The 23,033-nt window shown below is 35.6% G+C and overlaps 1 protein-coding gene across 1 annotated transcript; it reads right to left on the reverse strand.

The window, feature by feature from the left end:
• Nucleotides 1-3,787: 3,787 nt before the first annotated feature.
• Nucleotides 3,788-21,968, reverse strand: LOC135645592 (protein transport protein SEC31 homolog B-like). Its single transcript, XM_065164130.1, has 22 exons — nucleotides 21,517-21,968; nucleotides 21,300-21,354; nucleotides 21,079-21,201; nucleotides 19,266-19,362; nucleotides 19,130-19,166; nucleotides 18,916-19,021; nucleotides 18,547-18,604; nucleotides 14,763-14,860; nucleotides 14,534-14,653; nucleotides 12,164-12,209; nucleotides 10,331-10,452; nucleotides 10,136-10,263; nucleotides 9,527-10,052; nucleotides 9,272-9,364; nucleotides 8,547-8,732; nucleotides 8,264-8,474; nucleotides 7,449-7,564; nucleotides 7,120-7,335; nucleotides 6,109-6,234; nucleotides 5,751-6,036; nucleotides 4,791-5,029; nucleotides 3,788-4,121 (listed from the first exon to the last, which is right to left on the reverse strand). The coding sequence occupies exons 1-22, from the start codon at nucleotides 21,834-21,836 to the stop codon at nucleotides 4,029-4,031; spliced, it is 3,402 nt and encodes a 1,133-aa protein (XP_065020202.1). The 5' UTR covers nucleotides 21,837-21,968; the 3' UTR covers nucleotides 3,788-4,028.
• Nucleotides 21,969-23,033: the final 1,065 nt, after the last annotated feature.

A 23,033-nucleotide genomic window follows, 5' to 3' on the forward strand; every position in this document is an offset into this window, starting at 1 on the left:
GAGAGAAGGTCGACGGTGATTTGATGTGCTGGGTCGGTCACGGTTGACCCTCGTGGCCGCACCGCGGCGCGTGCAGTCGCAGACGGACACGTGTGATGGAAGGGCGGTAGATATTTGGAGTGGGACCCGTGGCAGTGACAAATAGGCGGGCTGAAGCCACGACGGTGTACAAGAACTAACAGGTGACGAGGACTCAGTGCCGGCGCGAATCATAAAGCAAGTTGGGTGGGGGGAGGTGGCAATGTCTGTGATTGATTGATGATTGGATTGATTGGGGAATGACTTGGCCATTACTTTATATATGTATACCCACTATGTTTGCATTGAAGTTGAGGAGGATACGTTGGATACAATTGATGAGGGATTTTGGATGAATTAAACAATGGAAAGGCAAGTGTTGCAAGTGCTTCTCAAGCACTATCATTGAAAGCTCTTTTTACTTTGCCACGAAAACCCCAAGTTGTTCATCACACTTAGATGGCTAATAAAGCTATGGCGTTTGTCCTTTGGTTACATGTTGATTGAAGTGTTCATGTGTTGCTATACTTTTATATAGTTTCAATGTGATTGGGATCGCTAGGACCATCTTCCCTTTTCGTGCAAGTGGGCATATGACTAATAGATGCCTATAATTTATATCCACGGAGGGAAGGTCTGTTTTTTTTTTTTTTTGATGTGTTGGAACCTTTGTTATCCATATTAAAGAAGTTCCTACACAATTAAAATATATCATATTTTCACCATAATTTTCTTTTTAAAAGATAAATAATTATATTACTTTAAGCAAACGAGAGTATAAGAAGTGCTCTATACTAAAATTTATTATTTATTAACGTCCTCGAGGAATGATGATGATGATGGAGTGACAATTCACATTTGAGATGTGAGTGGATTAAGTGACATGAGATATTAAGAGGATGTCGATTTGGATACCGACATGATATATATAGTGTTGTCTCGGTTCCTATAATAAGACTGAGATCGAGGAAGCTTGACTAGATCCCTCTGGTACTTAAGTTATAATATTGTCTGGTGCGTAAAAGGATGTGGAATGCGGAAGAGAGAAAAAAGAATAAGAGATTATTTATGCTAGGGTTCGTAACTATCGATGGTTAAAGTCATTAGGCAATTATCGTGATGGCACAACTGCTTGTTGAGATGACATATGATGTGTTTTAACTGTTATCTCAATATTAGTGAGGTGACCTAACTATCATCTCAGTGGTATAATGACTTGTCAAGGTAATGTAACCATCTACTAAGATAACATAATTATCTCTCAAGGATAATTTGACGATGTAATTATTCATTGAGGTGATCTAACTATGACAAATAGGTGTCTTAATTGACTATTGAGATGGTAATTTGGATAGATGAGAGAGGCTCGACAAATATGGAGATGGCAATACTGATTATTGAGGTGTCAATGTCTATATATTGACTTTGAAAAGTCAATTTTATCCTCTATCACTAGTCGATTGATTTTTCTCTCGAAATACATGTATGATTCCCAAGTTCACAAAAAAAATAAATTAACAAAATATATCAATAATTATATTCCTTATGTACCATCAAGGGACATGTACGCACTTCTGCCTCGTATTCATGCATGCACTACTCCTTGTGTCACAAGAATAACTTCAATTACAAGCATCATGACTATGATATGATGTAAGGATATATCAAAATTATGACATAATTCAGATTTGTGATTTAATATTCTAGTGATTGAGATTTGATTGTAATTATTGGTGTAATTTACTTGAATCCTACTCCACTATACTCACCCTCAAAAGTCCAGGATTGTACAAGTAAAAAAAGAAAAGCTTGGCCTATGTTCTGTTCCAAAATATCCATCAAGTAATCAACGTATTTAATTATGGATGACTAATCTATTTACTTTCTAGACCTGAATTGTCGATAAAAAAAAATGTTATGAGCCAAATTTATCAATAGTAAATCTACTTACCAAGATTGAGGATTCAAATCTATCTCTTAGGGGTAAGTATGTATGTGCGGCAATTGATGAGAGAGGCACGGCAAACATTGAGATACTAATGTTCATGTATTAGCTTTGAAAGTTACTATCACTAGTCAATTGCTAGATTTATTTTTCTCTCCAAATACATGAATGATTCTGAAGTTTAATATTTTTTTTAAATAGCAAAACAAATCACTAATTGTATTCATATTCCTTATGTGCCTCTAAGGTACATACATATGAACCTAGGAAGTGTATTTGCCTTGTATCCCAAGAAGGCACTATTCCATCACAAAAATAGCTTTGTTTACTAGCATCGATAAGAATATATGAAAATTATGACATAATCAAGGAGTGATTTGCAATTTAGTAATCTAGTTATTGAATTTGATTGTAATTATTGGGTAACTTACAAAATCTTTATATTTTCTTGTGATTTGGTTTCTTGAATCCTGATCCTCTTTATACACAGGATTATGTAAGTGAAAAAAAAGAAAAAGAAAAAAGCTTGGCCTATCTTTTCTTTCAAAATATCTAATTATGGATAATGAATTCATTTACTTTCTAAATCTGAATTATTGATAAATAAATGTTTTGAGTTTAATTTATTCATAGTAAAGGATGTCAATTGACCGTTGGGGTGATAGTTTGGATAGATGAAAGAGGATCGACAAATATTGAGATGATTGCATCATTTATCACTAGTCAATTGCTAGATTGACCAGTGAAAGAGGATTCGAAATCTCCTACGGAAGATTGAGGATTCAAAACTTTGTAATTACCTCATAGAGATAAGTAGATATCGTAATTGACCATTGAGGTGGTAGTTTCCACGGATGAAAGAGGCTCGACAAACATTGATGTGACGCTACTAATTGTCCAAGTGTTAATGTCCATGCATTTACTTTGAAAAATTAATTATATCCTCTATCACTAGTCAATTGCTAAATTGGTTTTCCTCTCCAATTACATGAATGATTATAAAGTTCACAAAATTATTCAAATAACAAAATATATCACTAATTATATTCCTTATGTATCATGGAAGTACATCTGAATCTACCTATGCATGCACTGTGATGTGACGTAAGGATATTCGAAAATTATGATTAATTTGGGGAGTGATTTGCGATTGAGTATTCTAGTAATTAAGATTTGGTTACAATTATTGGTGAACTAACAAAAACTTCATTTTTTCTTAACTCACCCTCAAAGGAGCGAGATTGTGAAATCAAATAATTAAAAAAACACTTCTTCCAAAACATCCATCAATTAATCAACATATCTACTTATGGATAATGAATCTATTTTGAGTCATACATCGTTTAACCGATTTTAAACCTAATCTGATATATTTTTAAATATATTTTTCAATTTATTATAATCTCATTCACATAGTCCATAATCATCACGAGACCTTTGGCTAACAAGAGAGCTTTGGCTAAGCAACTCCAAGGATGAAGAGAAGGCATTGACCTTTCTTTCTTATAACCTGATTACAAAGTATGCAGTTCTCACCAAAGATACATCCACTCAAAAAATACACCAAAGGGCATTTCATATCAAAGATCCTACTGACCTTAATAGTGTTGATAATAAGGTAGGGAATCAGCTTCCTTGTTTGGTTAAGAAAAGATCGAAAATGCCTTGATAATCTGGTCTGGAGCAGCAGGTGCATGAAAAGTGCAGTTTCTAGTAGATTTGTGATTTGTAAGGTGTCATCACTCACTGATATTAAGATGAACAAACATACTCCCAAACATTCTAGATGTGTATTTAAGAAATCCACAATTGCACTGTCAAAACTATTAGAAACTGTAGAACAAATGCCATAAATATGAATAAATCCACACCATATAACATTATTGAGAACATCATCAAACCTGATTCTCCAAATATACCCTAGCCCATTTTGATGGGAGACCTTAGCTGCTGCTCTATCGAAGATGCATATGGGAAAGGTTATTGATCTACAAATAATGATGTCAACTATAAGGAAAACCAATGTACACTATAGCCCAAGAGAAAGAATGCCTCATCACGTCCCTTATAATCTAACAGTCTGCCTTGTCTTGATCATTCGCTTCAATGCAGCGAGCCAGAAGTTGCACTCATCCCAATCACTTGTTGTCAACACCACCTGTCACCATGAAACAAAATCCCCATGACAAAAGTGAGTTGTGTGTGGAGGTGCTTTAGGTATGCACCGTAGATTGCCAAAGATTCAATCAACACAAAATAGCAAGGTTAACATGATAGACTCGTCCAAAAAAAAGAACATGCAAGAGAAGCAATAACACCAAAATACTTGTAATATATTTTACTAATTTCTAGTACTATTAAGGTTCACTCAAATGTCAAGTCAGCAGCTAAAATAACATTAGTAAACACCCTAAAGTCAAGCCATCACTTGTTGCAGCAGAATTTAATGAGCCAAACGATCAGACATGCCCAACTACGAAACAAATTTGAAAGGCAAAAAACAGCAACAGAAGTTGCTAATGATATTCTAATCTGGAGAGAGAAAACTAAAACTGCAGATAATTCTCAGTCTCTCTCTTTATTTAGAAAACATTCAAGCTTCATGTACTTCTTAAAATTGAACATCTAAACAACTGAAGCACAGCAAGGGCACTAAGTGACCAGAGAAAGAGCAAAAACCCAAAGCAAGAACCTAAATAGCAAGAAGAAAAAAGTCACGAACATAGGAGATTCATTAATGCCCTCAATGGAGCTTATATGCTTTTAAGATTTGAATAAAGCTGGTACTCACTATGAGAAATAACTTTTTAGCATGTAATAAGCATACCTGGATACGTAATGCACCAGCGAAGTCTCCAGCATCCAAAGCCTGGCAAAGTTGGACAAGCTTAGCAGCAGCATTTGGAGAAATGTCCCCACTGTTAAGTTTTGCAAACAAGGCCCCAATTTTCCTCGAGTTATCCTCAATTTCCCTCTTTTTAGATGGATTTGCATTAGATCCTCCAAGAGCTGCTGATGTCTCGTTATATAGTCTCGTCAAGGTAGCAATGACAAGCTTCCATTCAGCTGTCAGAAAACACAAAAAAAAAGGAAAAATGTTCATTACAAAAATTTAAATCGTGCAAGCCATAGAGCTGCCCATCACTACCTATGAATGGATGTGGCCATAAATTCTATTCTGTGAACATATGCAACCTTGTGAAGAACACAAACAAAGATCATGGATGTTAAATATCAATAAATTTGAATTAGTTGAAAATAATACTTATCCAGCAGTCATATGAACTAATAGGTTATGCAGATCAAACAAACTAAGATATTACTGTTACATGTTAGACTCAAATGTTTAGTGCATTAGAAACTATACATCATCTCAAACATATGACAATGGTCATATTTGCTGCCAAAATACCTCAACACAACATGTCCTGCTACAGAAAGGTGACTAGTTCTTTCAGCACAAACTTAAGTTGAGAGTCGCACAAGGACAACACAAGCCATAAGGTCAGAACTGTCTGGGAGAGCTGATTTGCATCAGAGCAGACTGGACAATAAGTTCAAGTTCTAGTTCATTCCTTTATCAAGTGAGTGTGCCTCTTGTTGGTATGTCTTAGACATCGAGGAGATTGTGGGCATAGTCAAATGTCAAATATACTCACATGAAAGGCAAGACACAGCAGCACATGACATGTTATCAATGCCTTAATTAATGCTAGCAACACAAAAGGCAAGACACAGCAGCACATGACAAAACAAAATTTTGAATTTCATCATGGAGAAGCATTACCAGGAACATTTGATGTATCAACTGTTTGCACTGTAGGCGGAGTGGTTGGAGGAACACCCACAGGCCGTGCTTCTGATGATTTTGTTGGGCTTAACGGATGCACAGGACTTATACTAGGCCTCTGAGCAAAATTTGGATTATAAACAGGCATGAAACCCCTTGGTGCTGTTGTAGTTGAGATGGGTTGTGCAAACCTTTGCCCAGTAACAAATGCTGGCTGAGATGCACCACCATCTTGTGGAGAAGGAATGGGAGGTCCATGTTGATATAGAGGATTGGCAGCTCCCTAAGAAAAGGAGAAAAACAAGTCAGATAAACAATAAATAATATGCTGATTACGTGTCCAAGGAAGACAGACCGGATATAGCTGAGAACCCAAGCTGGGCTGCTGATAGCGTTCAACATTTCTGAGAGCCGCAGGAGTTGCAGGAGAAAAGGGTTTCATTGTTGGCTGTGCCATTGTAGCAGGTGAAGTGAAAGCTTGCTGTCACCAAACAAAAATGTTAACAGAGTATATTCATGGATAAAAATAGGGGTTCACTCAGAATACAAGAAAGTATAATTAACACATGCAATTAATATAGGAAACGTTAGAAAACTTGATACGTAAACTATTCCACACCAGAAAGACCCTCCAACACTACCTAAGTTGACAAATGTAAACGAACAATCAACCATATACCAAACAAGTACCCAGATTTTCTAGGCTAGAAATAAATTAAAAAATTCATTATTTCAGATTTTTTTGAAGCTGTTCATAATGTAGTTCTATCACAATGCACAAAGCTTTCAAAGAGTTGGATCTTTTGGTGTTAAAGTTCAAATTAAATCCACAAAGAAACTATATACTAATAAATTATCTGTTTTGTTCCCTGCAGATTCTTGCAAGAATAGACATGTCCCATGACCATATACTAAATGAGCCCAAGAAAAAAATGATTTGAAACAGTGTTATTGTGCAAACTCCTTAGTTTAATATATGTAACTAAACATAAAAGTGCAACCAAATTGAAATAGATGATTCTTAAAAAAATTGCCCATCAGGACTTATCTTTCAATAATCAAATAAATCTGGAATCATATAAAATAATAAATAAATTTTGCAACCTTGGAATCGAATAAAATATTAAATCTTTCAATCAAATATTAAACAACATTGGAATCAAATAAATTTTGCATAACCGATTGAAAACCAAATCAAACTGAATGACAACATTTTTGATGTTAGAGATGAAAAAAAATGTATTAGCTACTATGAGGACAGCAAAATAACAGAAGTTAATTATTGGTATAGTTCAATGATGAAGAAAGAGCAAGGAAACACAATAAGCAGCAACTGTTCATTGTCACCGAGTCATATAACAAGTACCTGCGAAATCTGGCTCGTATGTGATAGTATAAAATTTTGAGATGGCTGTGATGGATGAAATAACCTCTGGTTGCTAAAATCAGGGACCTGTGGTTTCTGTTGCACAAGTTGATTTCCCCCATAAGCAGAACCAGGAACTTGGTGAAAGCCCTCAGCACGTGAAGTGTCAGCAACATTCTGATGTAATTGGAGTAGTGGTTGGGAAAGGTTCTTATCCTAATTTGATCACCCTCAAAAAATTATTAGTCCATAAGATCAATGATCTACTCAGCAAGATATTTAACAGAATAACAAAAAAATTCAACATTGAAAATGCTGAAGAAGAAAACCTCATAATAATTCTGTGAATAATCCACTCCACCATAACCAGATTGATCTGCACCATATAAAGATTCAGTGTGTGATGCACCACTTCGATAAGGCAGACTTTTCGGCACATCCCTTTCTGACAAAGAATGTAAAAGTATGATATAATAGCATATTAAAATTTCAGATCTAGAAAAAAAATGCAGATCTAGAAATTTGGTTAATTACATGGCAGATAAGCAACTTGCAAAAAGTTTAACATTTCCGCATCCACCTAACCAGAAACAACAGGGGAAAAAAAAGAGAAAAGAACAAAAGCAATCATAGGCAGCATCTTAACAGAGGGAAGATATAGCATGAGACAAAGAAAACAGATCTCAAAGCCCCACTATCCCAAACAAAACATGTTCTGGTTTACTTGTCATACCAACTAGGTACGAAGAGAAAAAAATTTTTAGAAGGGTAAAAATTTCAGAAGCAGGACACTCTTTATTCGTCTACTTCTACATGAAAATAGCCACAACGACAATACATAAAACAGGTACAAAACTTACATTCAAGGAAAAGGCCCACATAGAAATACTATAGGGTGCTTAAACAGTTGCATGCTTCAGTCAATAAACAAAGTAGAAGCATGCGATGGGGCTAAGAGCGTAAGAGTTGTATGAGAGAATCAAGATTGTATGTCAAAATGACTTGCTCAAGTTTCTCATCACCTACAGGTTTTAATATAATCAAAATAGTGCAAGCACAGTTGTATAATCATCATCAAGCAAGATAAAGATTATTTAAGCTGATAAGATAGATCATAGTATATCTATTAACTCTTTTGGACAACCTTCAGCAGAGATAGAAATTCTCTCTCTCAATATAGCAAGCTCATTTGATGATTCTTCAGATCCCAATAGTTTTAAATACTTCATTGCAGTAGTGAGAAGCCCCTGATTAGCTAGTAGTTCAGCATAGTTCTCCACAAGCTTCGACAAAGATGCACTAAACTGCTTATGTTCCGTTGCAAGGGCGAGGACAATTGTCTTCTCCATTAAATCCTATGACAAAGAAAGGTAATCATAACCTGGTGGTTTAAATAAGTAATTTAATCTTGTGACCAAAGAAGTTACCTGAAGAAGATCTATATAAGTCTTTCCTCTAGAGTCAAGCTTCAGGCTGTGTGACCATATCTCCACGGTTCTGTCCATATTTCCAGCACATATATAGCAGAGAGTTGCAGCTAGCATATTTCCGACGGCCATAAGTCTCGAAGCCAGACTGTCACATAAAACAGTCCATTCCTCTTTCTGTGCAAACTGTTACATAACGGTTGCATGAGATCAGTGACTTCTGTGATAGAAATGAAGATAGTGCCACCGCACATTAATATTTGATGCAGAATCAAACTATCAGATGATAACTGATGCAATAGAAATGAAAATAGCGCATCGCACATTAATATTTGATGCAGAATCAAATTGTCAGATGATAACTGACCTGCTAAAAATTCAGTAATAGTCAAATCCTTAATAATGTAGATTCAGGGATACAACAACAGAAAGAAGGCAGTAGAAAGATCAGAATTACATGTCATTTATGTTAATTCGTATCTATTATTCTTTGACATTTTTCATATTTTTATATTTAGGTAAAATTACACCTACAAAGAAGAAGCTATTTCCATAATTTGATGCCAGTTTAACAAGGTTGCAAAGGAGTTAACCATGAAGGCAATGCTTTTCCTCTATAGGAGGCCGATAAAAATTAATTAAATAGATGATATTTAGAAATTAAAAGTAATAAAAAGATGACAGCAAAGTTGGTTGAATAACATACTAAAGGCAGGAGAACTTACTGTGCAAAGAAGAGCCAGAGTTTCCTTCCATGATTTCAGAGGTCTGGTATTAATCAGAGCCATAAGATCATTCCTCACCAGTGCAGATACAACCTTAAAATGGAAACATCAGAATCAGATTACTACCCTCAAGCAACTATTACAAAAGAATTTTTTGTACAAGGCATCCCTAAACAGCCCACAATAATACAATGGATAAAACAAATATATCTTTAACACACATTGCAGATTAATGCTCAGATAAAAAATTAATACCTTTAAATAGGGTGCGAGACTATTCTTAAGATACTGATCTCGTGTACTCTCCCATAATGAGGAACCACCAGCATGTGCAATTACTAATGCATCGGCCATTCTGTCTGCAGTGATGCACCGTAAAACTGCTCCCTTATAGTCTCCAACAACCAAGGCATGTTGAATACTGTCATCAAATGACAGATCATAACTCCTTGAAGGTTCTTCGGGTTCTTTCTGAGCCTTCTCCACATTAGGAATGCTCTTCTCTTCATAAGCTGAACTATCCTTACTAATTTGAGGATTGTTAAAGAATTCTTCTCCATTGTCAATAGAGTATGTACTCCCATCAACTTCAACCGATGATCTTGTATCAAGACTAAGTGTGTTTTCTAGGCCTTTTCCCAAATTATCAAGGTCATTGTATATATCACTACACTCCTCTGGCACAGTGAAACCAAGATAAGAAAGCAACTTAGTCCTAGCTGTTCCCTCTTCCTCAAACATAATCTTCAAGAAGCCCCATGTTTCTCTGTCATCTTTAGATCTGTTAAGTGAAAGAAAAATGGTTACACAAAATTTATCATGTGAATAGATTATAAACTAGATACTATCATACAGATGACACACATAGAATCATGTGACTTCTGTTCGCATAAAGCACAGAGCGAAGATTTTTCCCCATTTTGTATTGCAGCTTCAAATTCAGTGGAGCGGCTAACCAAGCTATGTTCGGTGACTAAATTATGCATGTATACCTGAAAGAAAGAAAAAAGCTCAATATGAAGGTACCAAACAACAAATTGATACAAAATCTAGGTTTACCTCTGAAGCAGGTAATCGATCTTCTGGTGTTGACTGGCAAGGCTGAAATGATATAAGCTTGCCACCAAAACCAAAAGAGACACCCACTGGACGTCTAAGCCACTTTGGAGCTCTCAAACGTACTGGAAAGACAAACATAAAAGTGACGCAAAAACAAAGATTGAAGTTGATCAAGCAAAACTAATGAACCACCATAATGACATAAAAATGCAATTAGATTCCAAACTAAAGTATATACAACATAATACATATTGATCCCAACTACAGCTAACTGACAGATGAACAATCATGTTCAATCTCAACCACCTATGTAGACAAACAGTTTAAAGAAACCAGCGACTGTTAATTGAAAATTTGTAAACTCATCATCAGATACAAAAGCATGAGCCATTCCAATGGTCTGGTACCACTACTTCCTGTTCCACAGTAATTTGTGTTGCCAAGCTCTAATACATCCATGATTTCATAGATAACTTGTGCAAATCTATAACACTAAATAATGCAAAGTGTAAAGAGCTTGGGGTTTAAGATGACCTGAGGTTTGCATGGATGCCTGCCAGGGGCAAAAGATCCAATAATCATTGAAAAATTTACATGTAAATTTTGACATACAGTTTACCCTGTATAAACCCATCAACAGGATCCTACATCTATTAGAATAGTCATAAAAAATGTCCCAAATTGTCCTGATATACTAAAGACAATTATAAAAAAAGAACCAACAAAATTAAATTCTAAATTAACTCAAACTCATGAGCAATTCACATCGAATCATTTGGTGTCTTGCAGGCTGTCCAGAACTTACAGAAAGTGAAATCAGGAGGGGGGAGATTTAAGTTTTCCTAGACATTATTTTATTTGAAATATTTATATAGTTAAAAAATCAAACATTCCAATTGTAGAGCCATTAAAGAAAAGCTCAGAACAATCTCTGTTGAGACATTCAGGTTGATTGGTGTAGCATTGCACAAGTGATGGGTCTTAGATTCGAGTTCACGTGTGAACGTCATGTATGTCATTTAACATGAAGAAAATATCTTCCAATTTTTTTAAAAAAGAAAAGCTTGGAACATACAGAACCAAACAATCATAATCAAATCTAATGTATTTTGCATAGCACATGGCATAGCAAGATCAAAACAGTATATGCAATACATTAGGAAAACACAATAAGTTGTTCAATACATAATTTGATATTAATGAGTTAATAACAACACAACGTATCAGGTACATAACCCACACCTATGGCATGTATAGGCAGTTACATATTACAGGTAGTCACAATTCTATTTTCTCTCTATTAATTTCCAGCAACAACAACAAACTCTAATATTGCAACTATTCAAACAAAAATATTTTCCTGCCACTGAGCTCTATAAAATCTTACATAAGAGACATTAAAACCTTCCAAAAGCAGAACTCAGAGAACTCTTCCAAGCCAATCTACACTTACAATAGGTATTGAAAATTTGAATGTAACTACATATGACTCAAAGGACTCTCTAATAATAGCAACAAAAAATGATGGCAAAAACTCAGATGGAAGCTATGGAAAAGAAGAAATGATAATATAAATTATACTAGATTAAACCTTGATACCAGCTATACTCCCAACATTCAATGGTCTCAAACCTACACTGTATCACTTACCATAGAAAGATTGATCTACTCTTGATTAATTGACTAAATTAAACAAGTCACCCACGTTGCATAGGAATTTTTTTTTTTAAATACAGTTATGAGTATACATCCAGTAGCCATCTTTTGGAAACCCTCACCAGAAGAAAATTGTCAAAATGAAGTGGTAAAACTACAACAGTAGTAAGCATATACCTGGAGTACCAAATTCACCCTCTACAGCTGCATGCTTACTGCAAACCTGCAGAAAACAGTGACTATATTTAGATTTTTTAACATGGAACAAGCTAACTAAAAGAATACTCCTTGCTCCAGAAATAAAGTGCCATTCTTTGGTGATCAAACACCTTATACAACAAGCATCCTGCTTTATCAATCTACTGTATTTTGAAGAAAATATGCATATAAAAAATGAAATAGAAACAGTTGCTTCACCATTGCATTATTTCAAACAATAACACATCAATGTTTGGCCATTGTCACATAGAGGCAACAACAAAAAGTTGATATACACAGGAAGATGTACCTTACTTAAGGATGCTAATTCACAAATCTTGTACTTAATTACTGAAGAAATTCTGATTAGGCAAGGTCATCAACACAACATTGGACAGTAACTTCTGTTTGTAACAAACTTATCCTAGATACAAATTAACATAGTTGACGAACATGACAGGTGATTACTCATTTGACAACTATAACTTTATTCTCATATGAACTTTTAAACATAGCATATTTTTAGCACCATTTTTCCCCAAACCATAAAAATATTTACCCAAAAGTTAAATACCATATTGGAATAACTTTGATAAAAGAAACATGGTAACATAGTTACATCCAAACTTTACTATCTAATTTGTAAGTCCTATCCCACTAACAAATTGAGTTGAATAGAAGATGCTGTGATAGGCATTAATGGTTTTCCTTTTCCTCCTTTCACCTGCTACATAATGTAAAGAAATAACTTGAAGATTACATATAGGGCTTATCATATTACAGAAGTAACATTGTGAAATAGTTCCATTCAAAAAAACCATCTAATCCTAAGTCTCATCTCACCCGTAGATGAAGCAGAATTAGATGCTGTGGCAGCATCAAAGGTTTTCCTTATCTTCCTTTCTGTTTCTAAATATTGTGGAAAAATTAATAATTAGAACAGAGTACATAGGGTCAACATTACAGATTAGTTTTTAAATATTGGTTACATACAACAGTAGTTAGACATATTAAAGAAAGATATAAAAAGAAACAAAAGAAAACATAACTTAAAGGACCTGTTGGCCACAGAAAAGACTTCATTCTACCTTACATTATCAAATAAACCTTTCTGTGCCCCACACGCAGGCTACACTCTTCTAGCATGGCTATGTGAGAAAGGAGAAAGAAAAAACAAGTTTTTGTTTTTTACTTACAAAACAGTTCCACAGTGGGAAGACAGAATCCAGTTAAAACTGATGCAAAAAGGTAGCTATCAGCTTGATAACAATTTCATGCAGAAGCCATCAATTCCAGCTTATTTTGATTCCTAAGCATTCTTCACATTTTAAGATAAGGCTGAACTGCATAAGGGGAGAAATGGAGACCTAAGCTATTTCATCTTTTTGTGTTCCATGTTTATTAGTCCTAAACCAACTCCAATCCTAACTATACTTAACTCCTAGATTATACTAAATCCAACTCAAGCAACTTCGGAACTGCAATGTGACTGTCCTATTGCTTTTGTTTGTTTCTACGCCTTCCAGACGATGACAGCATTTTGCCTGTCATTCGTCTCTTCGACTAATTCTTTTCTACTTTGCAGGTCCTTCAAGACCGCAAGTGATTAAAACTTAGGCTGACCTTTATGGACAGTTGTTGCTTGGGTGTCTCACAACTTAAGCAATTATAGTTAAGTCTATGACAAGATGGACCAATGGACAAGCAAGATGGGTGCAGGGCCGTAAGCTCGATTCACAAGGCTTAACAGGTGGTAAGCCTTGTACCATAAGTGGACCTCCCAAACTTGGATGAAATGTTGAACCATGAGAGAAACTTAACCTAGAGATTTGAAAAGGCTGAAATCAACTAAAGGAAACCTTAATTTAAATGTGATGGCTCCTCCAAAAAGAAGATAAATTTACCAAAAAACAGCAAAACTGAAGAAAAAATAAACTAAAACTATTATAAAGAAAAAACTCGACCATGATCTACTCAGATTGACTAAACTATACCAATGGACTGAAATTATATTCAATCCAATCCTTTAATCTCGATGAAGCTTCACCAGGATTATTGATCTTATGGGCGATCCATGAAACTTTTGATTTAACATTTTGTCTCTATTGAGGAATTTGCCTTCTTGAGAAACAACAATGGAAAACATACAAGGTTGTAATATATTTGTGATCCATACCACTTCAAGAATCTCTCAAATGCAACAAAATATATTTCACCTTTTCTTACTTCCTTTCAATTTACCCATCATTATAATATAAATGAAGCTTAAAAAATCTGAATTTTCTTTCAAACAGGACCGTTGGTGGTAATGGCAACAGAAAAAACTACTAGTAACCATGAGTCAAGTACCTCTATATTGTATATTCCCACTTTGACATCAAAAGAGGATGCTGATATAACTCCTGGAATTTTAGGGTACCAATGAATATCAAAATTCCAGTTGGTGCTAGCAGGCAATTCACATACCATCTGCACAACAAACATAGTAAACATATAGAGAGAAGCTGACAATGACAGTTGATGAACATTTATGAGGTGCAAATCAGATAAGTTACTGAGGAATTGATTGCTTATGCACCTCCCCAGTAGTTGTGTCCCAGCAAATTGTCCTATTGTCCTTGGCACAGGTAAGAAGAAATGAACTGTCACAGGGACACCATGACATAGCTATCACACCTGATTAACACAATAAACTTGATGAAAGAGGAAACAAAATCAATATTTCATGAAACTTCTTGAACACATCAAGTAAGAAGTAAGACTAGAGAGAACTACAACTTATCAGCAGCTTGAATTAGTGAGGGAAAGCAGCGCCTTCAGATTTTTTAAAAATAAAGCTTAGGGAATGTAAAATTTACTGTAGATATACAACATGCAAAAAAGGAAGGCACATGGATATGCATGTTTCAGTAAGTAGAGTTCACTTTTTGCAATATCAAAATAAAGTGATCTAGGCATATCATATTTGTCCAAAAGAAAACATGAAACCAAGGCCATCTAAATGGTTAAAGGATCACTAGACAATATCTAATCTGTAAGCTTTAGACAATTTTATGCATTAATATGGACTTCTATATATTCTAATGGATGATTCAATTTTAAATACGGATGGTTGCTCTACATTTATAACAATGTCATATGCTCATCGTCAGCGCTACATATTAATGTATGATACATTATAGTGTATATGAACAAGTTGAAATTTCATTGTAATTGTTATAGAACATAGGAAATGTAAAAAAGGAAAAAAAATGAAATAAATAAAATAATTGACAAGCAGAGACAACAAGAGAATGGTAGAAGATAGTACAGTTGTTGAAAGATCACCAAGTTTAGCAGAAGTTAGATGCAATAGTTGAATGCAGGTAAACATCCTAGAAGATCACTTCGCTTACCTCAATAAACACAACCCATCTGCAAAGTATTGTTGAAACACTAGTAGACTAGGCAAACAGCGCAATCATGTAATAATGGCTAAAATAGTTCTAAACAATGCCACATAATTATTTAAACAACTAGAATTACGGAGCGATTTAATTAGTTGAAGTAGCCATGTCTTAGGTTCAATTGTCATCGGTTTTTATTTGAGACAATGAGCCTCCAAGTTTCTCACTCGTGGGCTTATGATTAGTTTTATAATTCCTCGAAGCTCAGTTGATATCGTCATTATTCTTCTGATGGTTTTGAGCAATGGTTTTAGATTTCCATTTCCAGCAAAATGCATTCATATGAGTCCTATATGGGTATAAACTACAATGAGCAGTCTTTGTCATGACAACTTAAATTCAGAAATATCTACATATCTTTTGACCTAGGACTTTGTGAAACATCAAGTTTTAGCAAGTAGAAATTCATGTATCAGTTGTATTTTGTATTAGGCAGTGAAATTGAAATATCAATTAACAAACTGCCATTACAACAGAAAGAGAAAAGTCAGAAAATTTAAACATTTTCAACAAAATACAAGTTCCCTTTTGCTGCTGGTGTTCATATTATCTTTCCATTTATCTTTTTTTATTCTTTTTATTTCTGCAATTAAACAAATACATCAGTCAGAAAAATCATCCAGATATGTTCCTCATAGTCCCTGATGTAACCTTAGTATCAAGGAGGTTTAATTAATTTTATCTAGCACTATATAACACAAGTTATACTGAGATTGATCTCATAAAGATGCATAATTAGAGGCTGAGATGCTCAACTGACTCTGAAGCATAAGAGCTTAACAATATCAATTTTGTAAAGAATATTATGATCTCTTCAGAATTGAAAAGTGGATTAAGCTAAAAAAATTCAAAAAATTATTTTTTAAAAAATATTGCGTTCCTTCACAATTGAAAAGTGGATTTGGATAAAATGGTCAGAAATACACAGATAATTTAATTTTTGAAGATCCACAATGTCCAGATTTAAAAACATCTTACTAACCACGGACAAGATTTTAACTGCTAACTCCACTACACAATATATTCCAAGTCATTGCTTTGATTAAAAGTTTCTATGTTCCGCTTGCATAATTGTCAATCACGAGAATTATCAAAAAGAATGGTATATAAATGTCAAGTCAGTCTCACCAGTATAGCATTGAACTCCAATCATGGTGAGGTTCATGACAATTAGGAAATCCTTGACGCAAACCAAGAGTCAACTACTTTAAATTTAGGATGAGGAATGGTGGACATAAGTTCAATGACCAGTCTTTGCATTGTATCAATTTAATTAATATGGATTGTTGGATTACATTTCTTAATTTCTTCATGTTTTGAGTTGGTTTTGCCCTTTTTTTTTTTTTGGACAACATGCAGCATTGGAATAAGATTCTTGCTTCGTGACCGGGATAATCAGAACATGTTGATTGACAGTTTATGATTTATCACAGTAGAAAATTATCACCAACTGCCTTGCTAACAATGCTAGAGATTCCAACATATGAATTAGACCAATTATAAATTATCACCAACTGCCTTGCTAACAATGCTAGAGATTCCAACATATGAATTAGACCAATTATAAATTACATTGGGCAGTGTAGGGCATGTCCGCAGTAAGAATGAGTGTCGGTGGTTCCTATTTCAGATGTATAATGGGCTAAAAAATTTGAGAACAACATGATGTTTCGACTTTGGAAGAATATATGATTCTTCATTTTAGTGGATAATTCTCTCTCTCTCTCTCTCTCTCTCTCTCTTTCTCTCCTACTCTTCTTTCCACTTGAATGAGCACCTAGGTCAAATCTCCTATGGGCTTCCATACATTCATAAGATTAATTTTCAAGCTTTAATTAACAATGACAACATATAGATGCTGAACATCATCAAAACTGTTACACCACAGTTGATTACAAACCTAAATCTGTCAAGATTGTCAAGACACCTTCGATAACTCAAACCCTTTTACTCAAACTCCATTAATAAACTCATTGTTACTTAAATTTGCATAATCACTGATCTCATCAACTCCTCTCTAAATTGAATTTACTTAATCATTGGATATTAGGATTCTATATTGTCTTTACCTACATTGGCATCTAAACTCTATGGTTGCAACTTGCAACTGCAACATCCAGCATATAAAAACAAAACAATGATGCATGAGAAAATTCTTCACATATGCTTCATTTAACGCAAAGGCCCTTCTTCATCTCTTGAATTATATGAACCAGCTAAATTTAGTCCGAAAGAGCAATTCAAATCCAAGTAAACACTAGCATAAGTTAGGTCCTCTACATAATCATTTATGCTAATCATAAGACTAATCAGTCTTTTCTTCATACAACTCAAATATAGTGCATTATGAGTTGCAAAATGTCTTCAATCAAACAAGTCAATATTGAAACCAAACATCTATTTTCAAACATTCGTAAACCACATCTTTTGATGCAATCATCCACTAAAAGTTAAAAGGCTTTTGGTCAAAAGTTAGTAATTAGTTCTCCCACAGAAAAGGTATAATGAGTAGAGTGTTTCTGATTACAGATGTCCTACCTAATATTACACACATTACTACATAAAGAGTTAATTTGACACAAGTTGCAAAAAAGCAATGCACCAGTACAAGCTTGCCTGATTTCTATTACTATCACCACAATAACTTGTGGGGTACAGATAGTGATAAAATTAAATAAAACTTGTATGACTTTGGAATACAAAAGATGCAGTTTCTAATAAGCTTCAACACTAGGTGCTCATATGGAAAAAGATAAAAATTACTAACAGCAAGATAATTTCACAGATTTAAGTGGCTGAAAAACAGAACCTGTTCACAATTAGAAATTAACTTCATAAAATAATTTAAAAAATCGAGTCATAAATAAGCAAACGAAGACAAATAGAAGATGTTTAAAAAAAGGTGTGTAATAGAACCTTTTGTGTGCCCCACAAACTCTCTTGCTGGTAATAATGATTGCCTCACATCCCAAACCTGTCAATAGGAATTGAAAATATAGCAATCAAAATACATTCAAGATAGACAATACTTGAATTTTTAATTACTTTAAAGGGAAAATGAACAAAGTTGTAAAATCTTTCTGCTACAGTTATTAATTACATATAAAACAATAGTTCTCAATTAAACAAAAGAAAAAGATCAAAATCTCTACACTAAATCAAAGAAAGTCAAATATCCAATACATTTATATAATTTCAGATTGACTTTATGTGAAGACGGCTATTAAAACTGTTCTAAAGAATTAATATAAAAATGATCACAATCTTAACATCACGGCACATTACTCTAAGAGAAGGTGAACTATCATCATCTGAAGCAACAATCAACTCAGTTGAAACATCAGGGTTCCACTGCAAGACAGAGCACCTCCTTCTATTCGAATCCACAAAGCTGTTGGAAATACAAACATTTCAATCAGCATTGGGGTCAGATACTTAGCTGTTCAATTAGATTTGCTCAATTTTCATAGTACATCAATTTAATGAACTAGAAACTTGCTTTGTGAGGGGTTTCTGCTGCCTCAGATCCCAAACAACTGGAATAGAAAAATGTCAGATGATAAGAAAATATGCATCATTTACATCCCCAAAAAAGGTAAAAATGGATAAAAATAATAATAAAACTTTTTAAGCACCTGTTATCCCATTATAAGATGTGGATGATAATATATATTGAACCTTGGGGTTCCAAGAAACAAAGGAAACTTCAGTTTGAGCTCCAGAGCCAACACTCTGTTACAAACACATGAATATAATATCAAGGTTGATATCAAATGATGTTGATTTGTATTAACCTAATTCAGTTTAAGACTATGAATTTAAAATTTAAAAAAACCACAGAGGTCATTTCTCAAAAGAAATTGTAGATATCATTTTATTGCTTATTTCACTAAAGTTGCATAAATACAGAGATAACAATTGTTGAGAGACAAAACCAAGGACCCAATTGGCAATAGAACAAAAGGAGATATGAAAATGCTGAAGACAATTGTTTTCACATGGTCAGAACATGAACTAAAAAACTAGCCGGTATGTATCGGATGAGATGAGTCTTTACCGACCAGTAGATGGGATACGGTTCGGGCAATTTCATCAGATCCGGGTTGGAGTTAAGATTATCACCCTGTAATCCTACCGAATAGGGCTTACCATACAGTTATAAAAGTTAAAACCGGTATCGCATGGTAAGCCTACCATCCCATACCCATATCATCTTTTTCATTTTAATTGTCTTTCCTTCATTTTTCTTTGATCTTTTCACCAGATAACCTAAATCCCTTTCTCTCTCATTCTCTCCCCCTTTCTCCTCTGCCTCTTCCTTGTCGCCTTGTCCCTGCAAATTCACCACCTCACCTTTGTCGTCCTGCTGCATCGCTGTCGGCCAGCCACTAGGTTGCTCTTCCCCCTCTGTCTTCAATGTGCCTCCTCATCCTCCTCTTCATTTCAACTTTAAATTCCCACTTATTAGCCATGCACATGAAAATTTGATCTAGTTCTAGCAATAGTTATTGACAGGACCATGGTGGTTGACAAGTTCTAATTTCCACATATTAGCCATGCACATGAAAATTTGGTTTAGTTCCAGGCTTCCAGCAATAGTTCTTTTTTATTGATTTTCTTAAATACATAAGGCCTCTAGATACTCTGGAGAAGACTTCTGAATCATGCATCCTTTCATTCATCTGATTTGATGTTACCCATCCAGATTTGGTAATCCAAGATCAAAGTATGTTTCAGTTTCCAACAAGTGTGAGCAAATTTAAATATACCTGATTTTCTCTCTGCGAGATCAGCATAATATAGAATATTTTGCTGATAAGAAGAAAAAGATTGACCTGGGATTGCTTTTTGTGTGTGTGTGTGTGTCAACATCTCATGTTTTAGCTAAAAGGTCCCATTCCAATAAGGGATGACAAGCCACACCAGCAACATACTGAGTCACATTTCAGCATTAGTTTAGATTTGAAATAAACCATGCCAATCAAAACCATAGCTTTAACCTGAGTAGGCTTTTTACAAAGTAACAGACAGGTGACTATGCTTCAAAGGATCGATGCTACTCATTGACCCACTGCTGCTTCTCAGAGCAATAGAGATCAGATGGTGTAATATCCTTCAATTTTGAATTATTTATGATATGATATGATAATTTTTATTATTTTAATATAAGAATTTATAACCAATGTAATATCTTTTATTTTTGAATTATTTATGATACGATCAATTTTTTATTATTTTAATGTCAAATTTTATTTTGATTATTTTAATTGATCATTTTTTAAGAGACACTGGATAGGAGGAGGGAGACTTCAAAGAAAGTTCAAACGCAGGAAAAGATACCTAAAGACAATAAAGACGATGTGTAATGCTTAAGGTTAGCACTTATTTACTTCCGTGCTTAGCAAAAATCATCCAGCCATAAACTAAACTCTCCTGGCACATACGTACCCTGAGAGATGGGAAAAATTTTGGTTCTGAAGGCTTTGCCAGGTCCCAGATGCAAAGCTCCCCTCCATCAGCCCCAGAAGCAAGCAGATTTGGTGACAGAGTGCTGAACTCCAAACCACGAACCTGCCATAACCAACCCAATCCAACAAATGCATCAACATGAGACGACAAAATTAGAGCCTCTAAATAAAGACTCCAAACGGATATGAGACGGTAATTACCGGTCCCACATGCTTCGCAAGCTTCGCAACAGAAGAATCATTTAGATCCTCAGAACTACAAATAAAGAACAGGTTCCTCATTAGTATTCTAAAAGACGTGCAAATTTGCTGAAATGGAATCGTTATATCAACTGCCAACAATACTCTAAGCAAAGTCAAGATTTTCACAAAGATCAGGGCTTGAATTGGACAAAAGGAGAAGTAAACCCCCAAACACCTGATGATCTTGAGGGGATTCCAGATGCCGATGCTGCCATCGGAGAGGCCACCGGCCACAAGGCCGAGAGAGAACTCCTCGGAAGAGGATCCGGGGGGTTTTCCCCAGGAGAGGCGGTTGAAGCGATCGTCGCTAGGGCAGACGCCGGCGACGGGGAGGTCGTGTGCGTCGGACTGGAAGTCGAGCTTGAAGATCTCGAGGTTGGCCGTGGAGCTGAAGGAGAGGTCCACGGCGCCGGCCATGGTTCCGGCGGCGAGGTAGGGCGCGTCAGGCGCGAAGGCGACGAGCGCCGACCGCGGCGCGCTCTTGATGCAGGCCATGGGCGAGGTCGATCAGTGACCCAGGGGAGGAACGGAACCCTAAGTGGCGGTGGGTGGTGGAGACGGAAGAGGAAGCGGAGGAGAGTGACGAGATGTGCGCCGCGGTGAAGTACGCCGCTTTTTGTCCGTCTCGCCGTGTGATGTTATGATCTGATCCGATGGACCGTGATCACGACATCAAATGACGTCGCCGCGTGATGAAGAGTCTGAGGCGGTGTGTGCACGACCCAAACCTGATTCGTGAGCTTCTGGGGTCGGATTCTGATTCGGCTCGGGAAACGGTTGAGGCGGTGTGAGTGACGACCCGGACCGGATTCGTGAGCCGGTCGTTTCGGATTCTGATTCGGGTCGATAACTGCCGCCGACTCGACGAGCAAAGCAGCTTCGCCGGAGTTGGCAGTGTCGTTGCAAGTCACCGAACGAAGCGGATCGAAGCTCGTGGGATGGTGAGTCGCACAATAACGTTGTCCAAATGCCCAAAAAGCTCACGCCTTGACGTGCGAATAAAATAATAAATATATTTAATTAAACATTGGAGAAGAAAAAAAAAAGATTATGACTCACGACCTATTGATAAACATAAATCTTTAAGAAAATTATATTATTAAAACAGATCCAATATATATTGTAATACAAACTAATCTATCCAAGCGATCACATGAATTTTTCTTTAATTGGATAAGAATATTACTCGGGGTGATCCCGAGTCACGTACTCATCAACCTAGACGCAAATACTGACGTGATATTGACTTCCATTCAACGACCCGAGGTGAACCCGAGTCATTTGTTCATCTTTGTCGAAGCATTCTTAAACCTCACATAACAGGTACAAATACTAATGGGTATGATGCAAGTTATTGCTTCGCTCTGGCCTTAGATAATCCAATAAGCGACACTAGTATCTTAATCGCAGTTAGCAGCTCAATCGATATCGACACCAGTGCCTATCAGGATTCTCCCACTTGAATCAATACTAATATCTCAAGAGTGCTCGAGGCCCGTCGAACTATTAATGGAGTAAGCACCTCATTCCTTAATTATGGAATTCAATAGACCGCTACACCACCAATCGGTTCCACCTGAATCTCAAACCCAATCGGTAGATTTGATAAATGATTTCCTAATGATCAGCTAAGCAAATAAATTAGCACTTGAAAGAAATATGACGAAAATTTTAACAATCCAAAGGGGAAGG

Source organism: Musa acuminata, chromosome BXJ3-8 (assembly GCF_036884655.1).
Source record: "Musa acuminata AAA Group cultivar baxijiao chromosome BXJ3-8, Cavendish_Baxijiao_AAA, whole genome shotgun sequence".
Classification (NCBI taxonomy): Eukaryota; Viridiplantae; Streptophyta; class Magnoliopsida; order Zingiberales; family Musaceae; genus Musa; species Musa acuminata.